The sequence below is a fragment of the Tachysurus fulvidraco genome, chromosome 20 (genome assembly GCF_022655615.1).
Source record: "Tachysurus fulvidraco isolate hzauxx_2018 chromosome 20, HZAU_PFXX_2.0, whole genome shotgun sequence".
Classification (NCBI taxonomy): domain Eukaryota; kingdom Metazoa; phylum Chordata; class Actinopteri; order Siluriformes; family Bagridae; genus Tachysurus; species Tachysurus fulvidraco.
In genome coordinates this window covers 11,595,396-11,623,101 of record NC_062537.1, presented here as the reverse complement: position 1 = coordinate 11,623,101, position 27,706 = coordinate 11,595,396, and the positions used below count along the sequence as shown (strand labels likewise).

Here is a 27,706-nt window from a genome sequence, read left to right as displayed (position 1 = left end):
AGCCTCTGTGCTGCAGCCAGAAATATTCTCCCAGATGCCGTATCTTTTTTTCATTTCTTTTGCTATTAATGAGGCAATGATGCAACCACTCTGCTTGGACCGATGAGGCATTAAAAGCCAGGTTTTTCTTCTTGAAAGCACACTACGCACACACACCATTTGCTGATAATGGGTAGGGTGTTGTGTCTGGGCCTGTGACAGCCCACACTGAACTCATTTAATAGTCATGACTAATCAGTAAAGTGTAAAATGTAGCTTGCTTCAAAATGGTAGCTTAATACAAAAAATGACTTAGATCTTAGAAAATATAATGTAGTATAGTCCATGACCAAAAGGTCATAGTGCCTTATTTATTTATTTATTTATTTATTTGCTTGCTTGCTTGCTTGCTTACTTACTTACTTACTTACTTACTTACTTACTTACTTATTTACTTACTTATATTACATAGTGTTACAACTTTGAAATGAAATGAACATAATTGTTTGAACTCTTAATAAAAATGTACCAGTTCTTGGAAGGCCCCAGATTTCTGTGTCATTTGGCACCAATAACTATGGTTTGATTTGGGGAAAATGCAAAGCCGAGAGCACCATCCCCACAGTGAAGCATGATGATGGGAGCATGATGTCATGGGGAAGATCAGCAGTTGAGGATGGATGGAGCAAAATACAGGGCAATTCAATCCGAAAAGTATTAGCTTCCAACAGGACAGCGACCCTAATCACACTGCCAAATATACACAGGAGTGGTTCAAAGCCAAGTGACTGATTGCGTTAAAATAGCCCGCACACACCTTCGACCTCATCCCAGTTGAGAATCTATGACAAGACTTGAAAATTGCACCAATAATCAGAAAGAGATCTATGTTTCTTTGAATGGTGTTTCAGTTGGAACATGGAATAAAGTCGGATTTATTTACAAAGACTGCAGTTTATAGAGTTGGAAATTGTAGTTGAAAGTGCACATTCCATGACTGGGATGCTTGTTTATTAGTGCAGTATGCAAATAACAACAGAAAAGTGAAAGTTCTTTAGTTGACTGCCAGTGCAGGACGTGATCAGATATCAACATGAACAGTATGGTGGCTCATCGCATTACTAAGAGACCTGATGTTGGGTTTTTCCTTTAATTTGTGATCATGGTTTATAGTGTGGTTTCTGAGCTCAGATTACTGTTTGAGAGATTTGCGTGTTCTTCTTAGGTTTATGAGTGTTTTTGCGTTGTTAGTTCTCTAGCTTCTTCACACTTCCCAAAAATAGGTGAGAAGGTAGGTGGATATTCTTTACCTTAAGTCGCCCCTGTGAGTGAACGTTTGTGTGAATAGTGTGATGTGATGGACCGGCATCCCATCCAGTGTGTGTTTCCGCCTCACAGACAGTGCTCCTGGGATATACTATGGATCCTCTGCGATCCTGACCAGGATAAAGATAGATGAAAAAAACAAATGAATGAATGAATATAATTCATGGTATTGTTATATTGTATGTAAATTATAAATAAACATGTAAATCATAGGAAAAATAATTCTACACAAAATCAGTGATGGAATAAAAACAGTCTGTAATGAACTGAGACTTTTGGACTGTATAATTATTTTTGCTTTCCTTTTTTTTGCTCTTTTTCTTTCACACACATGCACATGTTCACAGAGGTCTGTTAATTACTGCATGCTACAGAGCATGTCATCAGCAGCAGGCCTGTGGAGTGTGCAGGGACACGAATAAGTGCTCCAGATTTAGAGGTGCATTTGTCTCATTTAAACATTTGCCTCTGCATTAACAGCTAGTTGTTTGTCTCCTATCCTGCAGGTGTGGGTGGAACATGTTTTGGTCTAATGAGCATGAATGCTTTATTATATCACATACAAAGATAAATAATAGATGATACTAACTTTTTTGGGGGGGTAAAATTATGTGATAAGGTTTTAGACCCAAATAATGATGAATGCATCAGTCACTAAATTATGTCATAATGCAACATGTTAATATGGAAATGTGCTGGGTAATAGATGGGCTGCATTGCACACACACACACACACACACACACACACACACACACACACACACACACACACACACACACACACACACACACACACACACACACGGATAATTATTCAACTGATCGTCTGCAAGGATGAAGAGAGTGTCTCTTATAGTTGAAGCCTTATGACTGATCCCTCTGATTAGGTTGCTGTTGTCTGTGCTGTTAGCATTTTGCTACCGATTGAAAATTAAAGATGTGTGTATTCTTGCTTATGTACATTCACATGTGTCTATTTTGTGTGTGTGTGTGTGTGTGTGTGTGTGTGTGTGTGTGTGTGTGTGTGTGTGTGTGTGTGTGAGTGTGGGGTTGGCATTTGGATTCTTTTCTGCAGTTTGACTCCTGACTGGGAGGCGTGAGGATCTGCAGTAATTGCCACCTCTCGCCCACACAGACAGCTCTGATGCTTACACTGCTCACACACTGCAGCAAACACACGAGCACACGTACACAGACACACACAATCACATACCAACTCTTTATGAAGGCACTGCAGAGGGCAGCTACATTAAAATGCATCAGCACTATTCCCTACCTGCAGCTGTGAGGTTTCAGACGGCTCTGCCTCATACTTTAAAAACTGTGAATATATAAATCTGGTCTTGCAGCTATTCCCAGTAGGCTGAAGCATGTGTGGGTACTGACTCTAAAAATGCATGCAGCAACTTAAAAACTTTATGGGTTTATTCTGCATTTTTTTGTATAATAGCACAAACTGTAATAGTTCATTCTTTCATATTTTTATTTATGGACATCATAAAACACAAAAGTCAACTGGCTTATTTCTGGAACATTTTATTTCAAAATGTATAAGGCTTAGGATCTTATATCTTTAAGAAGAACAATGTACCTACGAGAAGCATTAAACGCCACAGAGATACAGTTCGTAGTCTGTAAAAATCTATGACAAATCATAATCTTTGTGAATATCACTACTGCGCAAACCGGAGCATCGAAAAGCTTTTGTATGGTAAACAAAAAAAAAGGTTATTTTAATTTAAATACCTTTATTCACTATTCTCATTTTTTCTTTAAATTTATCCATCCTAACTTCAGCAGTCCTCGTCCTCAATACGACACTGGAAGCATAACACAATGCATACAGAGTGGATCAGATGGATAGTCACTACTTCTCAATCAGGCAGCTGTTCGATATAAATTTAGAAGACGTTAGATACTGTCACTAATTGCAATGCATTTCGAAAAGCCAATAAAATAGGCATGTAGTTTATTTCGAAATAATACACTGAATAATACACTGTTTGGCCGGTGTGATCTATCAGACCCATTCTTGTTTCATACACAGATTTAGTAACTGAAATCACTTTGTCCTTGAATTATTCCTCACTTAATATATAGACTATTTTACACAGGGCAGCTGTGATGGAGACACCGGTCCAGATTTTAACAGTAAGTGCTTGGCGAACATCTTATCAAGACTTGACCAAGAATCTGTATGATACAAAACATGATACAAAACATGGAAACCTGATAAGCACAAAAATGCAGAAGTGTACAAAGTGAGCTCCCGTTAAAAAACATGCATCTTTTGCCTCGGTAATATCGATTGTTGTTTTTGTTAAGCCTGATATATAAAGTCGGTGTGCTATTCTTCATGATAAATCATTTCTAAATGAATGTGCTATACATTGCAGTGCTTTAGTGCATCTGTAGTGTGTGCAGTCAGTAATAAAAGCTCATTTTCTTCACAAAATTTACACTGGTGGTTTTGTAAGAAGGAAAAATAACTGCATTGACAGGCCAGGTATTATTATATAGATCAATATTTCTATAACTAGCATCTGTTATGAAAAGTATCATCAGAAAATGGTAAGAAAAATACACAGAATAGTATGATGAATTGACAGAGAGGCTGATTTCTTTCTAACCCAGAATGTAAATTCAAAATGCAGTCTATCAGTGACCGTCATAACAGGTGATTATTCAGGGTGAAACACTGAGATCAAATCAAAATCAAATCAAATTTTATTTGTCACATACACATACATACAGAGAACGACATGCAGTGAAATGCTTTTTGCATCTGTCCGGTATTCAAACATAAGGAATGCAATTTGGGATAAAAAATATAACCGAAAGATTTGATCTTTGTTGTTTTAGCTCATATACACAACTGCTAATTTAATTTTTTCTCTTTACCATTTTATATTTGGTATTCCAACCAGCACAGAGCCAGGAGGGTATTACTGATTTGAAATCTGACTTGCAGCTGCCTGTGTGCTATTATGCATGTGTGTGTGTGTGTGTGTGTGTGTGTGTGTGTGTGTGTGTGTGTGTGTGTGTGTGTGTGTGTGTGTGTGTGTGTGTGTGTGTGTGTGTTTGTGTGTGTGATGTGATAGTTTGCTCAACATCATTCTTATTATACCATTGATGTGAGCTTGTGATATAATGCATCACTTACCCCAGTAGCTGTTGATAAATATTTGGTTTTAAGTCTCTTATCTTATATCACCACCAACCTTCACTGAATAAAATACAATGTCAGTGAGATACTGTATAAGAATTCTGATCTCCATTTCCGTGTGTGTGTGTGTGTGTGTGTGTGTGTGTGTGTGTGTAGACTTTCCAACCATTACAACTTTTGCATCATTGCTTCACAATTGAGTTATCACTCAAAAATTTAAAAAAAAAAAAAAAGTTATCATTCAAAAAAAAAAAAAAAAAAAAAAAAATATATATATATATATATATATATATATATATATATATATATATATATATATAAATATTAGCAGACATCTTGGATGCCCTACTTTTATCCATCTTACTTCTAATAATCTAATTTTCCCACTTGAAAGATGTGCTGACTCTCAGTGTGTCTATCAGTGTTGAAGAAGTATCTGGTTTGTTAGTGGTTAGTGTAAAACCCCTCACATACATACACTATAGTTAGTAACTTACGCAAGGAATTTGAGGACTATATCGAGAACATACTGTTTTGACACTGCCAGCCTGGACTATGCATTGTTCCACTTCAGGGTTGGCAGGGCTGTGAAAATAAGGCTCTCTTTTCTCTGAACTGTCTGCTCCATTTGTTAGATTCCACCAAGGTTATGGGAAAGTGTCACCTGAATGAAGTTCACTTCAATGAAGCACTCAATCTACTGTAGTAACTCTATCTCTATAATGCTATCACTTAAAGAGGCTTAGATTTGTGTGCTGAACAGCTTAGTGTCTGTGCATGCCTGTGGGACGTGTGTGTGTCTGTGTGTGTATGTGTGTGTACAGTGGTTCCACTGGAAGTGATCCAGGAATGAAAGTTGGGATCAAGTTTCTGTTTTTTGACTGGCTTTACACACTGGATCCAAACAGCAAGACACTGCGAAGATATACAGAAGAAACTCTAGGAACTTTTTTTGAACCAAGCACTGTATGTATCTGTTGAAGCTAAGATGCATAATTGGTGCATCTACTGTATTGTTCTGTAATGCATGTGTAGTGAACAGTAATGAATAGTAATAATTGTTTTTAAAATTTGCCTACTGAATGGTTTTGTATTTGCGTCTAGAATCAGAAGTGAAATTTGTTGTGTCTAGTGACTCATACCCCAAAATAGCATACTAAATCATACAGCAGCTTTTACTGGCATTATAAATTCACCTCTTGTTGCCTTTCTATTTTATCCTTAAAGTGCTATCAGTGTTGTTATCTTGCTCATATATCAGGAACCCAGTCAGGAGTCTGTGATCTTCAGTGTATTTCCGGTTTTGTCTTTTGTCCATTGTGTTGTGGTTTGTGTTTGGGGTTGGCACATTGCAGTCCCTGGGTGAATAAGCACTATTGACTCTGCACCTCTCAGTCGCACACTTCTGTATGTTATCATGATGAGATTAACAGCGTTCGGAGTTCTTAATTTAGCTCCAGAGCACTGCGGCGAGCACGTTTTAACTGACAATGAGTAGAGAGAGAATTGGATTCAAGAATTAGCACACATCTGTATGATTCATGCCTGAAGCCTTAGAGAACGGCAAAAACCCCAGCAGTTGTGTGTGTGACTGTATAAATGTGTGTGCGATCTCTCTCTCTCTCTCTCTCTCTCTCTCTCTCTCTCTCTCTCTCTCTCTCTCTCTCTCTCTCTCTCTCTCTCTCTCTTACTTACTACTAAAAGTTTAAATCACTACTAAATCTTTAACTGCAAAACCATTGCTTACAGCTCATAAAAAAATCCTTTCATCCCACATTTCATTCCATTTTATCCCATTATTCGTCTTGCTGCATCGGATACCTTCTGCTTGCCTCTGCTTTACTGTACAATTCAGTTTATTTGCATGCTCAGTTTTATGCTCTTGTACATTGAATAAATCAAAATCTTTGGTCTTTTTCAATTCAAGGTCAACAACTGGCCAGTAAGTCTGTGGAATCTGTACCACTGCACTGTAGGAAATCTTCGATTTCCCAGCTTTTGATTTCTCTGCAGAGCTAAAGCCGTCGAGCTCTGCATCACTTTAGAAAAAGGGGATGAATCCTAACGCACAATAACGAAAAAGCTCCAGGGTTAGAGAACATGGCTGATTTGAGATTCTGAAATTGTTTTCTTGTGAGGCAGGCAGTCATCACTGTGTGAGAACTGATCTCTCCACTGATCTTGTGGAGGAGGGATGCTCTGTGCTCAGCAACAGCAGCAGTGTCTCTCTCTCTCTCTCCCTCTCTCTCTCACTCTCTCTCTCCCTCTCTCTCTCTCTCCCTCTTTCTCTCACTCTCTCTCTCACTCTCTCTCTCCCTTTCTCTCTCTCTCTCTCTCTCTCTCTCTCTCTCTCTCTCTCTCTCTCTCTCTCTCTCTCTCACTCTCTCTCTGTCTCTCGCTCTCTAACTCCGAGTCTGTGAAAGGCAGCCGTGCCGTGTGGCTGTGGCCAGCCCACGCTGCACTGTGCGCTCCTGCTAGCATCATGTGTGCGGCTGCTGCTGCTGTTGCACTTAGCTGTGTAGGAAAGAGCTCCATTCTGTTTATGCTAGCTCTGCCTGTGCCTTAGTCTTCCTCTCCTTTTTTTTATTCTTTTCTCCATTCTGGCTTAATTAGTGGCGATGAATTGGCTTCTGGGCTGAGCTGTTGGGCTCACAATGGATTGTCTGTGTATTGTCACAACTAAGGTAAGGAATGGCATAAAAGTATGGTGATGAGAATGAGTGACAGTGATGTGATGCAGAGAGAGAGAGAGAGAGAGAGAGAGAGAGAGAGAGAGAGAGAGAGAGAGAGAGAGAAATGCTTCTGTGATCTGTCAGAGTGTATGAATATTATGAAGAAGCTGCCTGCAGAATATTGCTATGGAGAAATGTTTTTATCTATGTTATTTCTCTCTGTTCGTGAAGTCACTTGTTCACCTGTGCATCTCTTCTTTACTCTGTGTGTGTGTGTGTGTGTGTGTGTGTGTGTGTGTGTGTGTGTGTCTTTGGGTTTTGCCTCGCCTCTGTGGAGGCGTGATAGGAGGAGTTTGTGATGAACTTCAGTGATTCTTCTTCTCACTGCTTTTCTTACTCTTAGATTGTGTATTGTAGGTAGCTCTGAATATTTTATTGTGTGCAGATGACGTTATTTTACAATTATCTTACAATTTATTTTACTATTTTTAAATGCAGGGGAAAGCCTGGGTAAGAGTACACTAATCGGTGGCACTATATAGTTGTGTGTAACAATTAACTCCAATATACAATTTCTTGCCTCATAGATTCTACAGTTCATTAAAATGCTTGAAATCAGTGAATTATGTCTGTATGAAATGCATGGATGTACTAGACTTTGTTTATTTGTGCTAGTACAATGGTAGTGTGACTTTTTTTTATGAATGTGTGTTATCATCATGAGTACAGTGTAATAGTCTGATCATTCTGTTTCACTATCTTCCCTGTACACTCCATCTTCTCTCACATTTAATGATTTAACAATGCCTTCTTATGACTCTGCAAAGTAAACCTGCAAAGCTCTGTGCTGTGCATTAAATCCTGCTGCCACAATGACTGAAAGATATCACTAATGTGCGCTTTCTTTAAATATTGTGTGCTGCAGTACGGGTTCCTTTAGTTTATTCGATTTTCTCTCAGTCAAACCTCAGTCGTAATGGTGAAGGTAGTCAAGCTGACAGCCTTTGACTAGAACATGCAGTTCTGTGGCATCAGCTGTTAGGAAGCCAGGGTTTATTTGATTCAGTGCTTGAGCCATGTTCTTAAGCTCCAGGAAGGGTTTGGTTGAGTTGGTGTATTTTCTATTGTGGCTCTTATGTACCTAGTCTCAGTCATGTACATATCTGAAATGAAAGTGAATCGCCAATGAAAGGTATTTCAAAATGAAGTTACATAACGTTTTTTTTTTTATCTTTTGAGTTATGGACGATTATATAAATTTAGTGCCACCGAGAGTGGCTCGTACAATGAATGAATGATAGCATGGACTCAATTCCCACCCAAAGCCCAAACCGCTGAACACTTACTAAATATCAGTAAGATTTTATCGATTTAGTTAAATGTCTTAAATTCAAACTGTGGTTACTGGATGCACTTCATTTACAAGCATACACTAAAATAACAAAAGAAAAGGAATAACTACAGTTTGGTTGGCTAACTAATCTAAAACTTGTTACAGAAACAGAATTATACATTATTCTATCCTTTATTACACACCACAAAACTCTCCACAAGGGAAAAGGGGTAAATAAATGGAGCTGGTCTCCTACTTGTTCCACACAGGGTATCATGTATCTGTCTGGTCTGGTGGCTCCTCTGGTGATGTTTAAATGAGAGGATAAGTCTGTCACATGGATTTCTTACACTAGAGCTTATCTACTTATTTTGTTGGTCAATGAGGGCACTCCATGCCCTGCTGCAAAAAAAAAAAAATCAAGGGAGAACACACAAACATTGTCCACAATGGAAATTAGGGCAATTGGTTGTAACAATTGAATGGAAATAGAAGCTGCAAAAGGCTGTAGCTAATAGTGAAGGAAACATCACTATGAACGTATGTGTTGTGTTATGTACAAGCATTATGGACGTTTACTATACAATCGTTGTATAGGTGAAAGAGTCAGATATTACACATATAATATAATTATGCACCGACGTGTCTGTCGGTTGTCTACGAACATTGTTTCTCAATACAGTTTTTCCTCTTTGATTTATTTTGGTGCAAACATTGGTGTGTTTGAAAACATCTGCCCTAATGGTCAGGGGCCAAAATTGTTAATTTGGTATAGAATTGGTAAGATTTCCATACGATCCATATACTGAATAACTGAATGGGAAAAGAAGGTTAAAGATCTACTTTCTTAACTTTAACTGATACAGTTGGGTCCAGTACAGGAGTATTGTACATGTTTTTCTTCTGTGCCCTTTTTGCTTTAATAGCAAAATTAGTGTGCACTTGAGCTGGCATGGACTCCACACGTTTGTGCAAGTCCATATGATTCATATAGAAGAGATTAGACATGAGGACGGTCTGACATTTTGTACAAAGCAGTTAATACATTTTAAAGGAGAACTTCCAGAATATTTATTAAATGTCCAGAATCTTTATTAAATATTCTTAAAAATTCTTGAACATTTACATTCTTTGTTGTAAATATTTGCAATTTTAAATTAAAAAAAAATGTCTATACCCATATCTCACACTTTTCACAGGCTCTTTTGCTTACAGCTAAATAATATAAGTGTTAAATAATTCTGGCTGAAATTCAAGCACAGAGGAGTTTGAATTCTGATTTAAAGGTGAAGATGGAGTTACAGACATACAGGTCTATTAGATGTGTTTTATGCTTATTTCTTAAGTAACTGTCCTTGAAGTTTCCTGTTATTGTTTTTTTTTTTTTTTTGGTAATTTTATGGTCCCAGTTCAGAATGAATATAATGAATTTGTGTTTATATGGCTTTTGCATCTAACTGAACTTCATTAATGTTGGTGTATGATGCTAAAGGTACTAAAGTGTAGTAAAAGTGTAGGGAAAGAAATTGAGAGTATGAGAGGGAGAGAGAGAGATGTTTGGAAAAAGCTACAGAAAGCCAGAGAAAACTGAGGAATATTTAGATGGGAAGAACAGATGCAAAACAAGTGGGACTCTTTTCTCGCTCTGTTGAGAAGATTTGTGGATTCACTGCAGCGTTCGTCAGAGAGTTTCCTGCTCTGTAAAATTGAATGCAGAACAACAAACAAAAAGATAATTTATAGATATATCCATGGAGACAGAGGGTGTTACAATGCTGTATACTCTCTCTATCCTCACCCAAGCTGTGGCTGATGCTACTTACGCTTTCTTACAGAAAAAAAAAAAAAAACAACAGCTCAGAACCATAATCAGCTTGGGTTTCCTGGGACACACATGCAAGTTCAAAAGCACAAAAGACCACGATACAGGAAGAGAATAATGATTCTCCAGAGAGCTAAGGAGAAAGACAAGAGAATGAAAGAAAGGCCAGAAAGAATGTGAGAAAAAGGAGGATGCAGTTCGGCAAAGAGCACAGTCCCAGTTTTTTTTTTAGAATTTGGCATGTACTAACCTCCCAGTGGCTCACACATTCACATCCACAAAATCCCATTCCAAATGGCTAAATAGCAGAAAGCTGTCCTGTCATTATGCCTACTTAGCCATCATCCACTCTTCTAAGCTGCACATATTAGTAAGATGATACACAATGATGACAGGTATATGCTGATTCTATTAAGTCAAATTTGTTTTTCATAACTTCCAGCAAGGGCATGGGGGCTTAGAGGTTAGCACGTTTGCCTCACACTTCCAGGGTTGGGGGTTCGATTCCCGCCTCCGCCTTGTGTGTGTGGAGTTTTGCATGTTCTCCCCGTGCCTCGGGGGTTTCCTCCGGGTACTCCGGTTTCCTCCCCCGGTCCAAAGACATGCATGGTAGGACGATTAGCATCTCTGGAAAATTGTCCGTAGTGTGAGTGATGCTAGCAGATAAGCGGTAGAAAATGAATAAATGAACTTCCAGCAACTTTTCTCGATTTAATTGGAGAGCATCTTAAATCACCTCCTGGGTAAATGTTGGCAGTTACAACACAAAAAAATGTGCTTTTTCAAATACAAAAGCATATCTATGTATTTTTTTTTATATCTGCCTAGATGTATGTGTAGATTAGAAGAAACTAACAATGGAGCAAAAGGGGAATTTCAACTACAATGGAAGAACCCTGCTTTACTTTTGCTATGCTCGATGCAGAGGAGATTTAGGAAATTTCCTCAAGGAAATTATTATGGTAAAGAGGAATGTAAATATACTCTTGGTACACTATTGTTATAATTAACACTTTACTAATAGTTTACTTTTAATAATGTATTAACTTTGATTATCATGGCCAATTTTGAATTAAACAATAAGCAAAATATTAGCATAGCTTGAAGCCCAAACTTACTTCCAACATTTATGTGTTCCTGTGGAATTCATTCATTTATTTATTCATTCATTTGTTTCATTTATTCATCTTCAGTAACTTCTTCATCCTAGTAAATATACCCACTGGATGGGACGTCAGGTCGTCACAGGGCACCATGCTCATCCTAAAGGTGATTCAGAGCAGCCAATCCACATATTGGCTTGTTTCTGGGTGGTACAGTAGGAGGACATTGGAGAACCTGGAGGACCCGTGCATATATGAGAAGAATAAGTAAAATTTTGGAGCTCTGAATAAGTGAAGAGATTCTGAGAAGTGAAAGATAAACACTGCTATTTTAGAAAAAGATTAGCCTACATACACATACGGTACATGTTGATCATCATTTTAATAGACAATTTATTAGTGTACTCTAATGCTAGCTTCTTTCCAGATACAAACACTAAGCGCTTACAGTATACTGGTCTTAGGTTATTATATTACACCTGCCATAGTTTTATTAACTTTAAAGGTAGCATGGATTTATACTGTCGTTAATACATATTAAAACAATACCAGTACAACAGTAAAGTGGCTGAATTTTCAATAATCATTTAATAAACATAAATTACTTTGAAGCAGGGAACTTATTTCAGCCACTATTTAACTGAAAATGTATTTCCTTTACAACCAGACGATTTCAAAATAATGCACATTATTTAAATGTGAGAGTTTGTTGTCAGGCAGGAGAGATTTAGCCAACTGCAAAGTTTGCAAAAAAAAAAAAAAAAAGGTTACAAAACAGGCAATGACCATATGACGTGACATGACATACGGCTAAGTATGGTGACCCATACTCAGAATTCATTCTCTGCATTTAAACCATCCAAAGTGCACAGACACACCGTGAACACACACCCGGAGCAGTGGGCAGCCATTTATGCTGCAGCGCCTGGGAACCAGTTGGGGGGTTCGGTGCCTTCCTGGCCGAGACTCGAACCCACAACCTTAGTGTTAGGAGTCAAACTCTCTAACCATTAGGCCACAACTTCCCCACAAAAATCTATATTTATTTATATAAAGATAGGCCTTAACCTATCTTTTTATTGAGAGGTTTGGTTTATATATCTGCTATCTTGGGAATTCACAGTTTTGATTTTTTTTGTTTTACTGTTGTAGATACTGTGTGTCTTCCTACTATTTTAAGCCCTCTTGAAAGTATGCACGTCCACCCAACCCCCTTTTCTTCAGTCAACATTTCTCTCCCTCCCTCCCTCTCTCTCTCTCTCGCGCGCACTCTTTCTTTCTCTCTCTTTCTTTTTCTATCTCTATCGCTTCATGATTCTGGGTAGTGGGAGTTATGTAATAGTTTTGGTAGGTTAGTGCTGAACGAAATGCCTCCCACTGTGTGTGTGTGTGTGTGTGTGTGTGTGTGTGTGTGTGTGTGTGTGTGTGTGTATGTGTGTGCGTGTGTGTAATGTATCAGTGCCCTGATGCTGCCAAGTTTTTTTTTTTAACTGGATTGTTAGTGCTACTTGACCACACTTTCTTTTCCTTGCCTCTCCTCTCCTCTTCTCTCCACCTCCAGCTTTCTTATTCCTCTTCTGTCCTTTTCTTTCCCTCCTCTTGTCTCCTTACTTTGTCTTACTACTTTTTCTTCTCTGGATGGTGTGGAAACATTGAGTTGTTCACTCACACACACACACAGTTTGCATGTTTTGGAAGACCTGATGTAATAAACATAGTGTCAATGCTAATCACTACGTAACTGGTGTTAAGTGTTTACTGCAGTTGCAGAATGACACATGAGGAAGTGACAGCAGTGTTCTCTCTTGTCTGTGCATCGATTGTTTTTTAGACACATCCTTTAAATATTAATACTATGGTATGCTGACATTAGCATTTGAAGTGAGCTAAGTGGTGCATATCATTGAACAGGAACTGATGCAGACATAATTCTTACCTTATCAGCCAATACTAATATTATATCTGTTTTTTTATTCTCTGTCTCTAATTGCATCAGAGCTGTTATTGAGCTGTGTTCATGCTTTTCTCAGAAGGTTCAGGTACAAAGTGTCCATGTGGAGAAAAATGGGGAGAGGGATGATATTTCAGAGCTAGATCAGACATGCATGATAAAATCAAGGCCCCTAATTTATGGAAACATAAAAAAATAATCCATAGACTTAATTTATTAAAAGGGACCACAGAAGATTGCATATTTGCATTAAGCAATATATAATTTGATGCTTTGAACAAAATACCAACAAAATGGATTTAAAATTAAGTAAATATTTAGTGCTGTTAAATATTTTTTTTATGTTTCACAGTATCTGTATTATTTCAGTATTAAAATTATGACATGATTTTACAAATTAGAACAAAATATGTTTAAAAAGACATATACTCTATGAACAGAAGTCATGCTAATGTCTACACTTTTATTTAATGTATATATTATATTTGTTTATACTAAGAGTCCTTTTAACATCTCTTTTAATTTTTTAAAGATATAAAGATGTATTTCTGAGAGTACAATGAGTATTTCCACAGCACAATGAACACACCCCAAAGCCTCATGTAAATGGTGTTTTATTACCTAGTGGTACATCAGAAAAGCTTTTGTCCAGAAAAAATGACACCAGTGAAATCCTGAGATTGAATCCTCATGATATCACAGCTGTTGGCGTTTCCCTCTCCTCTGACATTCTAACTGACTCTAACCAAACATGGATGACTAGGAGTTTGTATATACAGAAGAGGGCAGTTAGCTCATTAGCTGCCCTGTCACATAGAATGAACAGCAGTTTGAGAATGTTATGGTGACTAAATTCAGATGTAGCACATATGCCTCCAGTGTCTCGCTCTGGTTGCTATGGTGGTCATGCACCGTCTTGAATGCTCGATTAGCGGACTTTGGTTTATTAAGGTTAGACACATCCAGTATTGTTTTTGTATATAAAATAGGTTTGTCCTTGGATTACAGTTTACATATAGGACTGCTCACATACCTGTTGGTCTTTAACTTGTTTGATTTGTTATTAAAACTTTCTGAGTATCTCATTTGTAGTGATTTTTAAATTATATTCCAAGGATATTATTTTGCCCGAGATTTTATTGCCTGGCCCTAAGTTAAAGGTTAAAGTGCTGATCCGAAAATGATCCGAGGGTCTGATCTTAAGCTTTGAGTGAAAGAAAGCTCAGGAGGATGATTTTTATATGCAGAAGAGGAGAGCGTGTTTGTCTGATTTGGAGGATGGGTTAGATATGATGATGATGATGATGATGATGATGATGATGATGATGATGATGATGACGACGACGACGACGACGATGACGACGACGATGATGATGATGAAGATGATGTATTGCCTGTGATCAGTTGCATAAAATTTCTGAGCTCATACAGGCAGCTGTTTACTGTCGAGAGAGTGAGCACCATGCAACTTTGGTCTAGTACATTGAGACACACAAGTAACAGAGGTTTTGCTCTGATCATCTAAAATGCTATGTTGCAAAATCATTTTCCTCTCTTAAAACCTTTCCTCTTTAACTGACAGCAGATTACACACAGACCCATCACTGTTACACTAATATGTAACCTATGACAATGAGGAGAATTAGATGTCAGTATGAATCACTGTTAAGTGTACTGAAATGATGTGCCCTTCAGGATTTATTTACTGAACCCCAATCAACAATGAAGGTTTTGTGAAATGTCAGTGCATTCAAAACACTAAGGAATGCCGTGCGATGTTAAATATGTAAATATGTTAAATATATAAATACAACATTCTGAAATAAATACATTTTATATAGACTCAAGTCCCTGAAAATGGCACACATGTTTCTTTTATTCCATATGGACATAAAGGCTTAAAGCAAACAGCATCACAGGTAATGATTCTATCAGGAGCAGAATTTTATGCCAGGTCGATTCTTAGGGACATTAGATATGACTTATATTTAGTGTATGAGTGGAACATCCAATTAAATTGTGAACAAAATTGAAAATACAGTATATAATAAAATACAATTTCAGCCAAGCCAAGTAACTACTTCTGCAGCTCTCAATGGTGGAAACAGTGTTTTTAATACCTCATGCTTTGTGATAATGTAAGTAGAAAGGATTAGTAACTCAAGAAACAGTATACAATATATCAATATACAAAATTTGGAAATTAAGACAAAACCCTAGTCAATGATAACCTGATTAGTAAAAAAAATTATGCATTCTGATGCTTTATGTTTTGTCATTTTTAAATTTCTGTCCCTTCATTCTTTCCTCTTTGTGGTTGGGTTTAAGAAGTTTATATGCAGAAATAAATTTACAAAATTACAGCATGTTATGAAAGTGGCTTTCAGTAGTAATAAGCCTGAACAGTGCATTCTGTTTAAACCCAGAGGTCTGAGTCGAACGTCTGTGACTAAAAACGTTTAGCAGTCCACAACTGGCCTACTGGCCCTCCGCTTGCCTGATTACAGCCCACTGTGGGTCATAAAGCAAATAATTTTGAACGATAAATATTGTCCTAAGATAGCAATTAACACATATCAATACTACAAAGTGGCTGTAACATTAAATGAATGATTGAGAAGTCTAGGGCCTTGTAATTAGTGGTGTTTTGTCCAGCTGTGTAATGATTGTGTAGAAATATTCTGACAGACTTTAGAGAAGGCTGAAGGTAGAGTACCAGCACTAATGATGTAGTGATAGTTCACATCCTTACGGGCATTTAGAGACCAGCCGTTCCTCGTTTTTGAAAAGGTGTGTAGTTGCCAATAACGACATAACACAAATTGTAGTTTGTTTGTTTACTGATTGGTTGATTGATTTTTTTTTAATTTGTTATTTTAAAAACTTAAGAATTTATTGTCTTTTATAGTGATCTTAGTTTGTTGTCAGTCCAGTCTATGTTAGCAGAAGTGTATGGGACAGAAAAGAATGGTGATTTCAGAGAACACTTTTTTTTTTTTTTTTTTTAGCATTTTTTAAAAATTATTTGGAACTCATAGTTCTCTTCTTTTTTTCTCTTCTCTTCTCTTCTCTTCTCTTCTCTTCTCTTCTCTTCTCTTCTGTTCTTTTCGCTTCTCTTCTCTTCTCTTCTACTATCATGGGATCCTCATTAACACTCTGTGCGTGTTTGTGTGTGTTTGTGTGTGTGCATGTGTAGAGAGGGTGTTAACAGTTTGCTGCATACAGCTCTGTGCCTGTTTGCAATGACACAGGGCATGAACCCCCAACCCCTCAGGGACCCTTAATAACCATGCCACAATATGGCCAAAACTTGTCCTTACTTACTCTTTCAAACAGAAGCTCAGAAGAACTGAACAAATAAAAAGCATGAACAAGATATTATGCTAGTCATCTCTTAAGGTGACTGCAACCATTTGAGCAACCATATTAAGTTTTCTGTTATGTTTTGAAATAATTCAGCACTAATTCCTTTATATACTGTGACCAGAGGGATTTGGATAAAGAACCGAAGGCAAGTCCATCTGCCGTATTTTTCAGTCTCATTTCATCTGTCAGTCATGGGTAAAGTGGGTTTGATTGAATATTATAAAGGTTGTTTAGCTAGAAGGACATTCTGAGTCTGTGGGTTGGCTTTACTTTATACTTCATAATGTGATGTGGTGAACATGTGTATGTGTGGGTTTAATGGATGGAGAGATGGATGGATGCCTCACCCCTCACTGTAATGTTAGTCATGACAAATGTGTGCAGCTGACCTTTGAAGCCTTTGTGTGTGAATGACTCACCCTCTCAGTGGAAGTTGCTTTAGGTGGAGTTATATTTATATGTGTTAAAGCATTTGGCTTGGTTGCAACATTGTCCTGTTTGCAGCTTTTTTGGACTTATGCTCACTCTTGCTTTCTATTTCTGTCTGTTTTTGAGCCTTGAATGCGTCACAGGCAGGAGAGAACATCAGTGTGGGTAAAAATGCCAGTGACATTTAACTAAGAGTAGTTTATATGGGATTGTGTGGGAATAGTCTAACGGTAATACATGCTTCATACCCACACACATTCACCTGATGACTAAATGAATGTGCCACACACATCTTCTCCATTCAGAGGGTGGTTTAAAGCAACTGAAGCATTTTTGCCTTATCGTTTCTAATTTTAGGAATTACATTTAAAATCCTTAGCTAGCAAACTCTTTTTTTGGGCTTACATTCACCCTCTTTGCACAGTTCCACTATCTATCTGCATTGCTATCCTTTCACACTCTGTATCTGCACACTTCCTATTCATACTACTTATTTACATGTTATCCTTCTATCTAGTCTCACTTACTATCTGCACACTAGCCTTCAATAATTTCTGTCTTCTCATCTAAACCTCCAGTCAAAAACACAAGCTATCCATATTCTATATCTGCACCTACCCTCCAGTATATAGAACAATCGTCATAAACATTATGATAGTAGATTTATGCTGCATGCAGTTGATTAAACAATGAATTTTGCTAAATTAGGTGGGATGTCATCATGTATGCTACTTCATAAAGCAGTAAATTAATGCTTTGGGCACTTGATTAAACAAAACGAATTTCACGGACATTTGGTAGGATGTCATAAGGTATACTAGCTCTAGCTAGCAAGATATTATAGTCTTACACTGCTTCCTTTTTGAATACTTACAGTAATCCCTTTCATGCTACAATTGAAAGCACACCACAGATTTACTTTCCGTAAGTGCAAATTCTATTTTCCTATTTTTTTCCATAATCCATTTTTCTGTTTCAGACTTATCTTTCTCTTTCTCGGCTAATCTATACTGTAAAGGCAGGGTCCACAGTAGAAATAGTTACCGTGGTAACAGGGAGACTGGCACCAAAAATATATTCTATAAAGCATCTCTTATTCTTCCCGCACCATGTCACCTCGTGCCAACATCACACACAGACACACACACACACATGTTCTCAGAGAGAGAGAGAGAGAGAGAGAGAGAGAGAGAGAGAGAGAGAGAGAGAGAGAGAGCACGGTATAACTATATCTAGTATTTTGACTCACAGGTGACAGAAGTTTTTCATTCATTCATTTTCTACCGCTTGTCTGAACTTCTCGGGGTGACAGAAGTTTTAAAATTTTTTATTACATTTCTATGCTTATGTCCATTAGCTTTAGTATTCTGGTTAGTGTTGGTTAGTGCCAAAGAGGATGCATAGTGATCTAATATCACTTGAGTCAATGTTACACCCCCTAGTGGCCATCATTCTTGAGTACAACAAAACTTTCTAAAACTTTCATCTGTCTTAGGTGTTAAAATGCAGTGCATTCAGGCAGCAGTGGATTATGGTATGTATGTGTGCCAGCCATTTTTGAGGTGTACATACTATTATATACATACAGAGATATATGAGAAGCTGTTTATATGGAAGCCCTAAAAATGTTAAGATTTTGAAATTCTTATTGTAATTTTAGTCACAACTTACACAAAGGCTCTGCTTTATTAATTTCACCACTACTCTGTGGCTGTTTTCTTGTATTTGCATTTTAATAGGTGTGCATATTATTATGCATATTGATAAAGCTCACCCCTGATGCTTATGCCTGGCAGATGTAGTGCATCTGATTTATTCAAATCAGAAAACATGCATAAGCCTGCGGTTGTCTGCACATTTGACAAGACGTTCTGCAAGTAATGCGCAGTTGAGACGAGATCTCCTGGTCACATCTCTCCATACGGGCAAGAATTTTTTGCTGATGTTGCTGTAATACAATTGCAAAATAGTTGTGTGTGTGTGGTAGGTTGTGTTTCAAAGGGTGTGTTTGCTTGAACAAATGTATAAATGGCGAACCTTCAGACTGTTCTTTGTCAGTACCAGACACCACTTCTTATCTTAGATTCGCCAGAGTATCGACCATGTGTTGAATCTGATGCAGTTCCACAGCTCAGAGTAACAAGTCGTCTTTGAAGTCCTCCTACATCCGCCTTTTTCTGGAGCGCAATGGAGATGGAGAGAGAGGATTATGTGAGAAAGAGAGCGAGAGAGAAAGAAGGGGGAGTCAAAGTCAGGCTGTTCTTCCTGTAGCTTTGCATCTTTGACCGTTGTCAGCTAAAATATTTGTTTCTGCAGTAAGGCGTAGTACAGCTCTTCCTGCATGCCCACCGTTCGTGAGTGCATGTGTGCATGAGTGCAATAGCAGAGCACACAGCTGCAGAGGAATTCGAGATGCACTGACATGATCTTAGGAATGTAAGCCACTTCCATCCTTCCACTTCCTCTCTCTTTTTTTTTGTCTAAGAACCTCCGACGTTACAGCGACACTTATGCCACAGGAGAACTACAATGTTTTTTGCATGTTATTGTGCACTGAGGACAAACGAGAAGGTAAGACAAAAAGGAACTGATGCGAACATGATGCGAGCAGGTGTGTGGTTATGATAATGAGCGCAAGTACCATCTGTGTCACATCGGTAAATTTCTGCGCAGCTTAAACTTTGATTCTTCTTTGGAAAGAAACATGGGAGTAAAAAAGTTTATCCATGCTGTTTTGAGAGCTCTGGTGTGAGTGCATTCATTTATTCAATCAGGTAATAGTGAGCGAGAAAGTTGCAGTATTCTTAACAATAAAGACTTTTATCTATGTTCCACTCTTTCTCTGAGTTGCATGAGTTGTTTTTTGTGATAGTTTCACTGATAATTAGAGTGTGTAGTGGGGGCTGCGTTCCGTCGTTTTGCTCTGTCTGTCTGTCTGTCTGTCTGTCTGTCTGTCTGTCTGTCTGAGCTCAAGTTGCACATAACTTTTGATACACAGCCGTGGCACTTGTCAGGTGACTGGACAAGGGTTTGATAAGGAAAGTGGGTATTCTGCAGGTGCAGGGATTAAGACATTTAAAAGTTGTGGCAGAGGACTTGCTATGCAAATGTAAGATGCTTCTCTTATGACAAATTTATTTCCTGCTCCCCGAGACTTAATTTTTGTTTCTCTTTTTCCCTTTTTTTGCGTCGCACTGTGTCTGTCCATGTGCTGCATGTATAATTATATTTCAATAGGGGTTGTGGTAGCCTAGTGGTTAATATGTTGTCTAACCAATCAGAAAGTGGGCCACTGAGGAAGGCCCTTAACGCTCATTGACATTAATTAAAGTGTAAATTGACCTAAATGAGTCAGTCATTTGCAGCCTTCCACTATCAAAATCAATCTTTATTTTGAAGAGTTTCTGCATGAAATATTTGCATCTGTTTTATTATATACAACTGTTGACAAACCATAAGAAACTTCATATTGTATCCGGTAAGTGTAATTCATATCACACTTAGCGGTGTGTTTATACCAGTGTGTTTTATATATATATATATATGAAGGTTCTTATGGTTTGTATGCAGTTGTTTCCCCCATCCAGTAAACTGTGCAGTGATATTTTAGCGTAACTTAAATAAATAGTTTATAAATCATCTTATAACCTTTGTCGAAGTAAGCAGATACACATACAGTACATTTGTGGATTGATTCTACACATTATACAAACTTACTCACTCACCGAAACTTTAACTTGGCATCTTACATCTTTCTGTCTGAAGAAGGTCTGATTGCCGTATGTGACCCTGATGATATTTAAAAGTCTACCAGCCATATTTGGGGCTGCTGGAGATCGGTGTGTGTTGCTGTTTAGTATCCATTCACTTCAATTCAATTTCATTTTTTGTATAAAGCTTTTAACAACATACATTGTCTCAAAGCAGCCTTACCGAACATAAGAAATACAATATTAGTACAATATTAGACAAAGGTTCAAGGTTAATATTATTATTAATAGTTAATATTTGTATTTATTCCCAATGAGCAAGCTTGAGGCAACTGAGGCGACTGTGGCAAGGAAAAACTCCCTTAGATGGAAGAGGAAGAAACCTTGAGAGGAACCAGACTCAAAAGGGAATCCATCCTCATTTTGGTGACACTGGAGGGTGTGATTATAAACTGTTATAAACACTAGAGAGTGTTATTATGAATAACATACTTTTTACAGTCATATACAGTCCGGCAATGTATTGATTACGAGCTTGTTGTCCTGAAAGACCACGTGTAGCTTGCATATTCTCTTTGATTGTGTCAAATAGTTCATTGTTTAAGAGTTTCATGGATTTAATCAGATCAGCCTACTACTGTATTTTTTAATCACCATTTTTGTTTGAAGATTTTGACTTTGATTCCAGCTGTCTTTTCCGATTATTACTTGTCACACTGCACGATAGGATCCTAATAAGAATAAGAACAGACTGTGTGATAACGTGTTCCACATGTCAAATTTTATGATGAAGATAATTACTACGTTCAGTCTTTCTTGGTGCACAACAATGCAGCACAATGCAGCATGTAGCTCTTTAAGTGGAGTGCATGAAATAGCTACATTATCTCATAATAGTTTATGAGTAGAGCTTGTCATTTGTTAGCTACGCACCCAAAAGCTGTAAGATATCCTCTGTGAATCTCTATGTAGACCTTTTCTGTCCTGTCCTGATATATCTGTGATGATATTATGTTATAGAGACATTCCGTCTGCTGCCAAAATCAACAAACTGTTCTTATTTTGAACTCCATATCTTCCTCTGTGTGTGGAGCAGTCTAGGGAGTTTTGTGTAAATCATTTCCTGTCCTCTTATTGGTTGTTTTAGGATGGACGTCTTAGCACTGCTCACACACATATTTTTAATAAATATCAAAAACACCAAAGGTTTGATATTTAGGCTGTCTTTAGCAGCACAAAATCAGTCCACGTGCCTCTATCTAAGACAACTAATCTCAATTCATGACCAAAGATCATCAGTGTGATTGCGTGAGACAGTCGAGAATCTTGGCGTGTAAAGCCAGTGTGACTGTAAAATAATCATTAGTGTACAGAAATATGTTGCCTCAAAATTAAACAGGCTAAACATACCCGACTAAACCTATTTAAACTACGAAACTCTTACACATATTTATGATTGCATGGAAAAAGTATTAAGCCTCTTAATGCAAAAAAAGAAAAGTGCTGGGGGAAAAAAAGAAAAGTAAATAAAATAAAAAACAGCATTAAAATGTAAATTTATCTCAATTAAAATAAATCCTATTTAAAAATGAGTTTTATAAATGACATAGCTGTAATATAATTTATAGTCTATGTTGTTTTTGTTGTAACTATGTTGTTACACTATGTAGTTTTTAAAAAAAATATAACCTCATGAACTTCTAGAGCACAGCTGAACTTCTCGTCCTAACAACAACTCCTGTTTTAATTTCTGTTTCCTTTTTTATCCTTTTTTATCATACTCTCTTGCAAATTCTCTTGTAATGTGATATTAAATATTTAATGTGTTTTGGTATGGAGGCCAAAACAGCATTCTGATGAAAACATTAGTCGTGTCACTGAGGGCAGCCATCTTGTAAATGATAGTCATATATTACCTAAAGCTGTCCATATATAATCTGAACAAAAACATAGAAGAAATTTTGAAAATTTGCATGTTTGAATACAGAATGTGTTGATTATATTATAATTATTCCCATTACTACACTGAAACAAAAACAAACAAAACACTTTGTTAAACACTGCATAAAAAGTGACAAATAGTCAATGAGTATTGTTCTTCCTGAGTTCATTACTTACAGCACAGTAGCTTAGCCACACAAAGCTCTGCAGGACTATATTTAGGTCTATTATATATACCTAGAGACCGTCTTTGTCTACTTTAAATAAGAGGGTTTTAATTAAAGCCTTAACTCTGATGGAAACATTTTAATATATATGTTTAATATCTGGTTGCACCATAATTATGTTTCATATTTAAAGGTGGAACGAAGTAGACATCATTATGTTTATGGTTGTGTGGAGTAGATTTGAATGGTTGTGTGTTTTTTGCGGAGAGGTTGTAGGCAGACGTTCAGTCTTGGTTTGAAATGCGAGTAACAGTGAGTAGCCGACTCTGTGCTGCAGCTCCTAATGGGCTTATCTGAGGAACAGGAACAGACTGTGCACTCTTCCTACGGATTAGACTGCCATTGTGCTCTAGGATTGCAGAGGTGGACATGTGTGTTTCACAGAGAGATGGAGGAATACACTGCGTGTGTGTGTGTGTGTGTGTGTGTGTGTGTGTGTGTGTGTGTGTGTGTGTGTGTGTGTGTGTGTGTGTTGGTGGGTGTGTGTGTGAGTGTGTTTTCAACAACATGAGATCAATACACAGAGTGACAGAGCAGTTATGAGAAATCGATGCAATGATTGTGAAGGAGGCGTCGTGGTTCAGAGAGGTCTTTGTGTGTGTGTCTATGTGTGTGTGTTGGTGGGTTGCTGTGGGTGTTGCATTTGGTTGCTTGTGTGGGATGCGTGTGCAGACAAACGGAAGTGTGTGAAATTAAGGGGGTGGATGTGTGTGGGTGGTGGTAGGACGTCTGTGTGCGTGAAAATTTCGGAGGAGGTTGAATAGATGCAGCTTTCTCTTCTTTTCTTAATACTCTCTCTCTCTTGCTCTTTGTCTTTCTTTCTCTCTCTCTCTCTCTCTCTCTCTCTCTTTCTCTCTGTGTGTCTCTGTGTGTGTCTGTCTATCCGTCTCTCCCTCTCTCTCTTTCTCTCTCTCTCTCTTTCTCTCTCTCTCTCTCTCTCTCTCTCTCTCTCTCTCTCTCTCTCTCTCTCTCTCTCTCCCTCTCTCTCTGAAATTAGCAGGTTGATTAATGATAGGCTGGCATTGTGTATGCTAGTAGAGCTAGCATCCCTCTGTAACAAAAACTAACAGACGAGGAAAAATCTTTCTTACAGGACCATGAGGCAACCTTTTTTTTTTCCTGCCTATCAGCAAACGTACAGCCTCATTCAGTGAAGTACTATGTAAACACCTTGACTTTCTGTTTCTAGCAGATAAGTGAGACTTATTGAGCATGCATAAGAATTGGAGGAGCAAGTGATGAGGGGTGGGTGTGATTCGAGTGCTTTCATTCATCATCTATGGCTGTGTTTACATGCAGAATAAAAAAAAATCACAATCCAAAAAATGTTCCTGTACACACCTCAATTGCAAAAGCATTTTTAAGAGTTTCTACTTAATTAAACAAGGTGAGAAGTGCTTTATGTTAGATTATTAGAAAAAATACTTGTAATTATACGCTCCCAGAGCAATAAAATGGTGATTTAAGAAAACACAATATGCCTCATATTACATGTTTTATACTTGAATAATTGTGAGCTTCGATAAGTTTAGCAAGGATGCAGAACATTTCATACAATTTCTTCTACACCTATTCCCAACACAGTTTACTCTAATGGTGGTACCATTCAGAGAGGAGTATAGTCCCACTTTGCTACTCTAACAACCATTAGATTTTCATTAGATTATGGAGTGTGGCTGTGGGGATTTGTTCATTCAGCCACAAGAGCATGAGTAAGATTTGTCACTGATTCACAGATTCACAGTTCCAGAACATCCCAAAGGTGTTTATTAGGGTTGATGTCAGAGCTCTGTTCAGGCCACACGTTCTTCCTTACCAACCTTGTCAAGGCTTGCTTTTGAGGAACTCCTTTGTTGTTATGCTGTAACAAAACCATGTGTGATATCATTACCATCCTGGTTTCACAAGAACTCTTTTTTCTCGTTATTTTTTACTTGCACCTCTGTGGTTGCGGTTGGATTTCAGCCTTTACCCTGTGTGTAGGGAGATTTTATGTACCCAATGAACTCTGGTTTACTTGCTCAGTAAAAGATAAATTGTCTGTAATGTGTGAGTGTGTGTGCAGTAATGGCCTGTATTTGGTTGGCATCCCATCCAGGGTTGCACCCACCTTGTGCTGTGAGTCCCCTGAGTCCCCTGTGACCCAGGATAAATGAAAATGGATGAAAATAGATGAATGTATAATTAGTTGTTGCAGATGGTCCCACGTGGCTACCTAAAGTTTCAAACTTCCCCAAAGCTGTTTAATGCCCTTATCTCACCTATGCTTCAGCAGATAATCTCTCCTGGATACTGAAGATTTACACTGTCCAATGAGTGCTATTATAAGCATAAAGACTGGCCTGTGCTCATCCCCTTACTCTTATTCACAATCTGCTCATACTGAAAATCCTTTCAACACATTTACTACTGTAATGATTTAGAATCTCATTATATCTGGTTTTACCCAGATACAGAAGAGGATGGGTTATGCTTTGAGGTTAGTTCCTCTCAGACTTTAAACCACAGAGATTTCCCTTGTCATTGTCACCAATGTCTTGTTCATTAGCGATCTCAATCCACAGCCAGATTGGTATGAAGAGATTCATGACAATCTGTATTGTTCAATGTGCCATACAGTTAAAATAGGGCATGAAATTATCCAGAGCCAACATAGATAATTGTTTTCCAAATATAGTAACCCCTAATTCCAACAGACAAATCATTCTAAAACTAACCGTAAACCCACGTTAAATATAGGAAATTCAAATGTGTCAACTGAGTTATTAAACATGATTTTTTTATTCTGGGTTGCCAGATGAAACATCCAACAGTGTATGGAATTTTAATCTTGGTACATACATAATAACAAATGCTCTATATATATATATATATATATATATATATATATATATATATATATATATATATATATATATATATATATATATAGAGAGAGAGAGAGAGAGAGAGAGCGAGAGAGAGAGAGAGAGCGAGAGAGAGAGAGATAGATAAGACAATCAAATAAAGGCAACATTTACGTGTCCTACTACAGAATCTCTGATTTTTGATTTAAGCTAATTTCCCATTAATAGTGACAGGCCTGACAGAAAAACTTTTTTCTGGGTCATTACACCTAAGACACTTCTCACACTGTTTTAGTTCCTGCACGCAGTTAGTGCAGTCACCGTATAACCTGGACTTTTCACTCCAACTATCATTACATATGCACTGCTGAATAAATGTAAAAGTAAATTGCAGTAGAGTAGCAAGAAAACATTATTATATACACTATATGGTTAAAAGTATCTTTTTTTTTTTTTTTTTTTGTAGTATGGCTGTATTGCATGGAATTTCCCCATCAGCCACAAGAGCGCTAGTGAGGTCAGACATTGAGGTCAGACAAGAACGCCTGGTACACAGTTCCATTCAGTTTCCAGCAGGGATGTGGTCAGGGCTCTGTGCAAGCCACTCTTCCAAACCAACCACTGTAAACCATGTCTACATGAACCGTGTGCACATGAGCATTGCCATACTAGGTCTTGTTTGGGTCCCTTACGTCCAGTAAATGAAATTGTGTGATTAATTATATGATTCCATATTTGTGTTAACAGTTTGGGGCTGAAACACATATAAGTGTGATGGTAACATGACTACAAAGCTTTGGCTGTATAGTGTATATTTGAAGAGTATTTCTGGCATGTTAATTAATGTAATTAATGTAATTAATATAACAAATATGATTACAGTTGTTTGTAGTGGAGGTTTTCCTTTAACTAAATTGGCAGAGAGTTCCACTTGTTTAGACTAAAAGCTGTAAAGGAGCTAAATTGTACTATATACAGAATCATGTGAAAGCTGAATCATTTGTGAGACTAGAAATATTAGATGTTTATATTATTTATGGTCAATTCTGTGTGCATTGGTGTCATGTTGGTGAATGAATCGGTCACTACTCTGGTCAGGACAACAGGATTGTAGGCTAAGAGGTGGGTGTGGCAGGGTTTAATGCTTTGTTGTGATAAAGCTAGCTGATACAGACACTAAGGCATTCTTGAGAAATCTATTTTTAACTGAATTTTAAAACCCATCTGAGTTTACAGTTCTATGCCTATGCTTGCAATGTTATCTACTGTATTTGTAGTGTATGAGAGAAAACCATGAACAAGATTACTAGACTAGATTTTACTAGATGGAGTTTTGTTTCGGTCCCAATGTCGATGTTGGTTTCTTTTGGGTTCCTGGTTTCTTCTTTCCTCTCAAAAACATACCAGAATGTGGATTGTCTATGCTTGCCCTGAATGAGTGTGTGTGGATGTCTGTGTTGGAGTGGAGTGTCTTGAAGTGTTCTCCCTAGATTGGCATATTATTCTTGCTCCCACAGTTCCCAGGATAGGCTCTGGATTAACTAAGATCCTGTCCAGGATAAAATGGATTTCCTGAGAGAAATGAAAGAATTAGGAGATTTTGCAAGTATTATTGTATTGAAAAAAGTTCTAAAGCCCCTTTAATGAAAAATCACCTATAACGGAAGCGTAAGTGTTGGTGTTGAGTTTTGACAAATACTTAAAATGCTTTACTATGTAAAGCCAATTCACTACACACTTCAAACCCACTCTAGCAGGATGAGACAGGATGAAAGAATGTCTTACAAAAGCTGTTATGCATACTTTCCCACAAAACTACGTCAGGACCCAGAAAG

General features: G+C 37.6%; 1 protein-coding gene across 24 annotated transcripts in view; it reads left to right on the top strand.

Annotated features, from left to right (window-relative positions):
• Nucleotides 1-27,706, top strand: part of dlg2 (discs, large homolog 2 (Drosophila)) — a 196,739-nt gene that overhangs the window by 23,223 nt on the left and 145,810 nt on the right. Inside the window, exon 1 of one of the 24 annotated variants that reach the window (XM_047804711.1) lies at nucleotides 6,884-7,155. The exons of 22 other annotated variants lie outside the window; for them this stretch is intronic. In XM_047804711.1, the coding sequence (XP_047660667.1) occupies nucleotides 7,126-7,155 (30 nt within the window). In that variant the 5' untranslated portion in view covers nucleotides 6,884-7,125. Of the gene's footprint in view, nucleotides 1-6,883; nucleotides 7,156-19,331; nucleotides 19,719-27,706 lie in introns of those variants that run through there. One more of the 24 variants, XM_047804710.1, reaches the window with a different exon arrangement.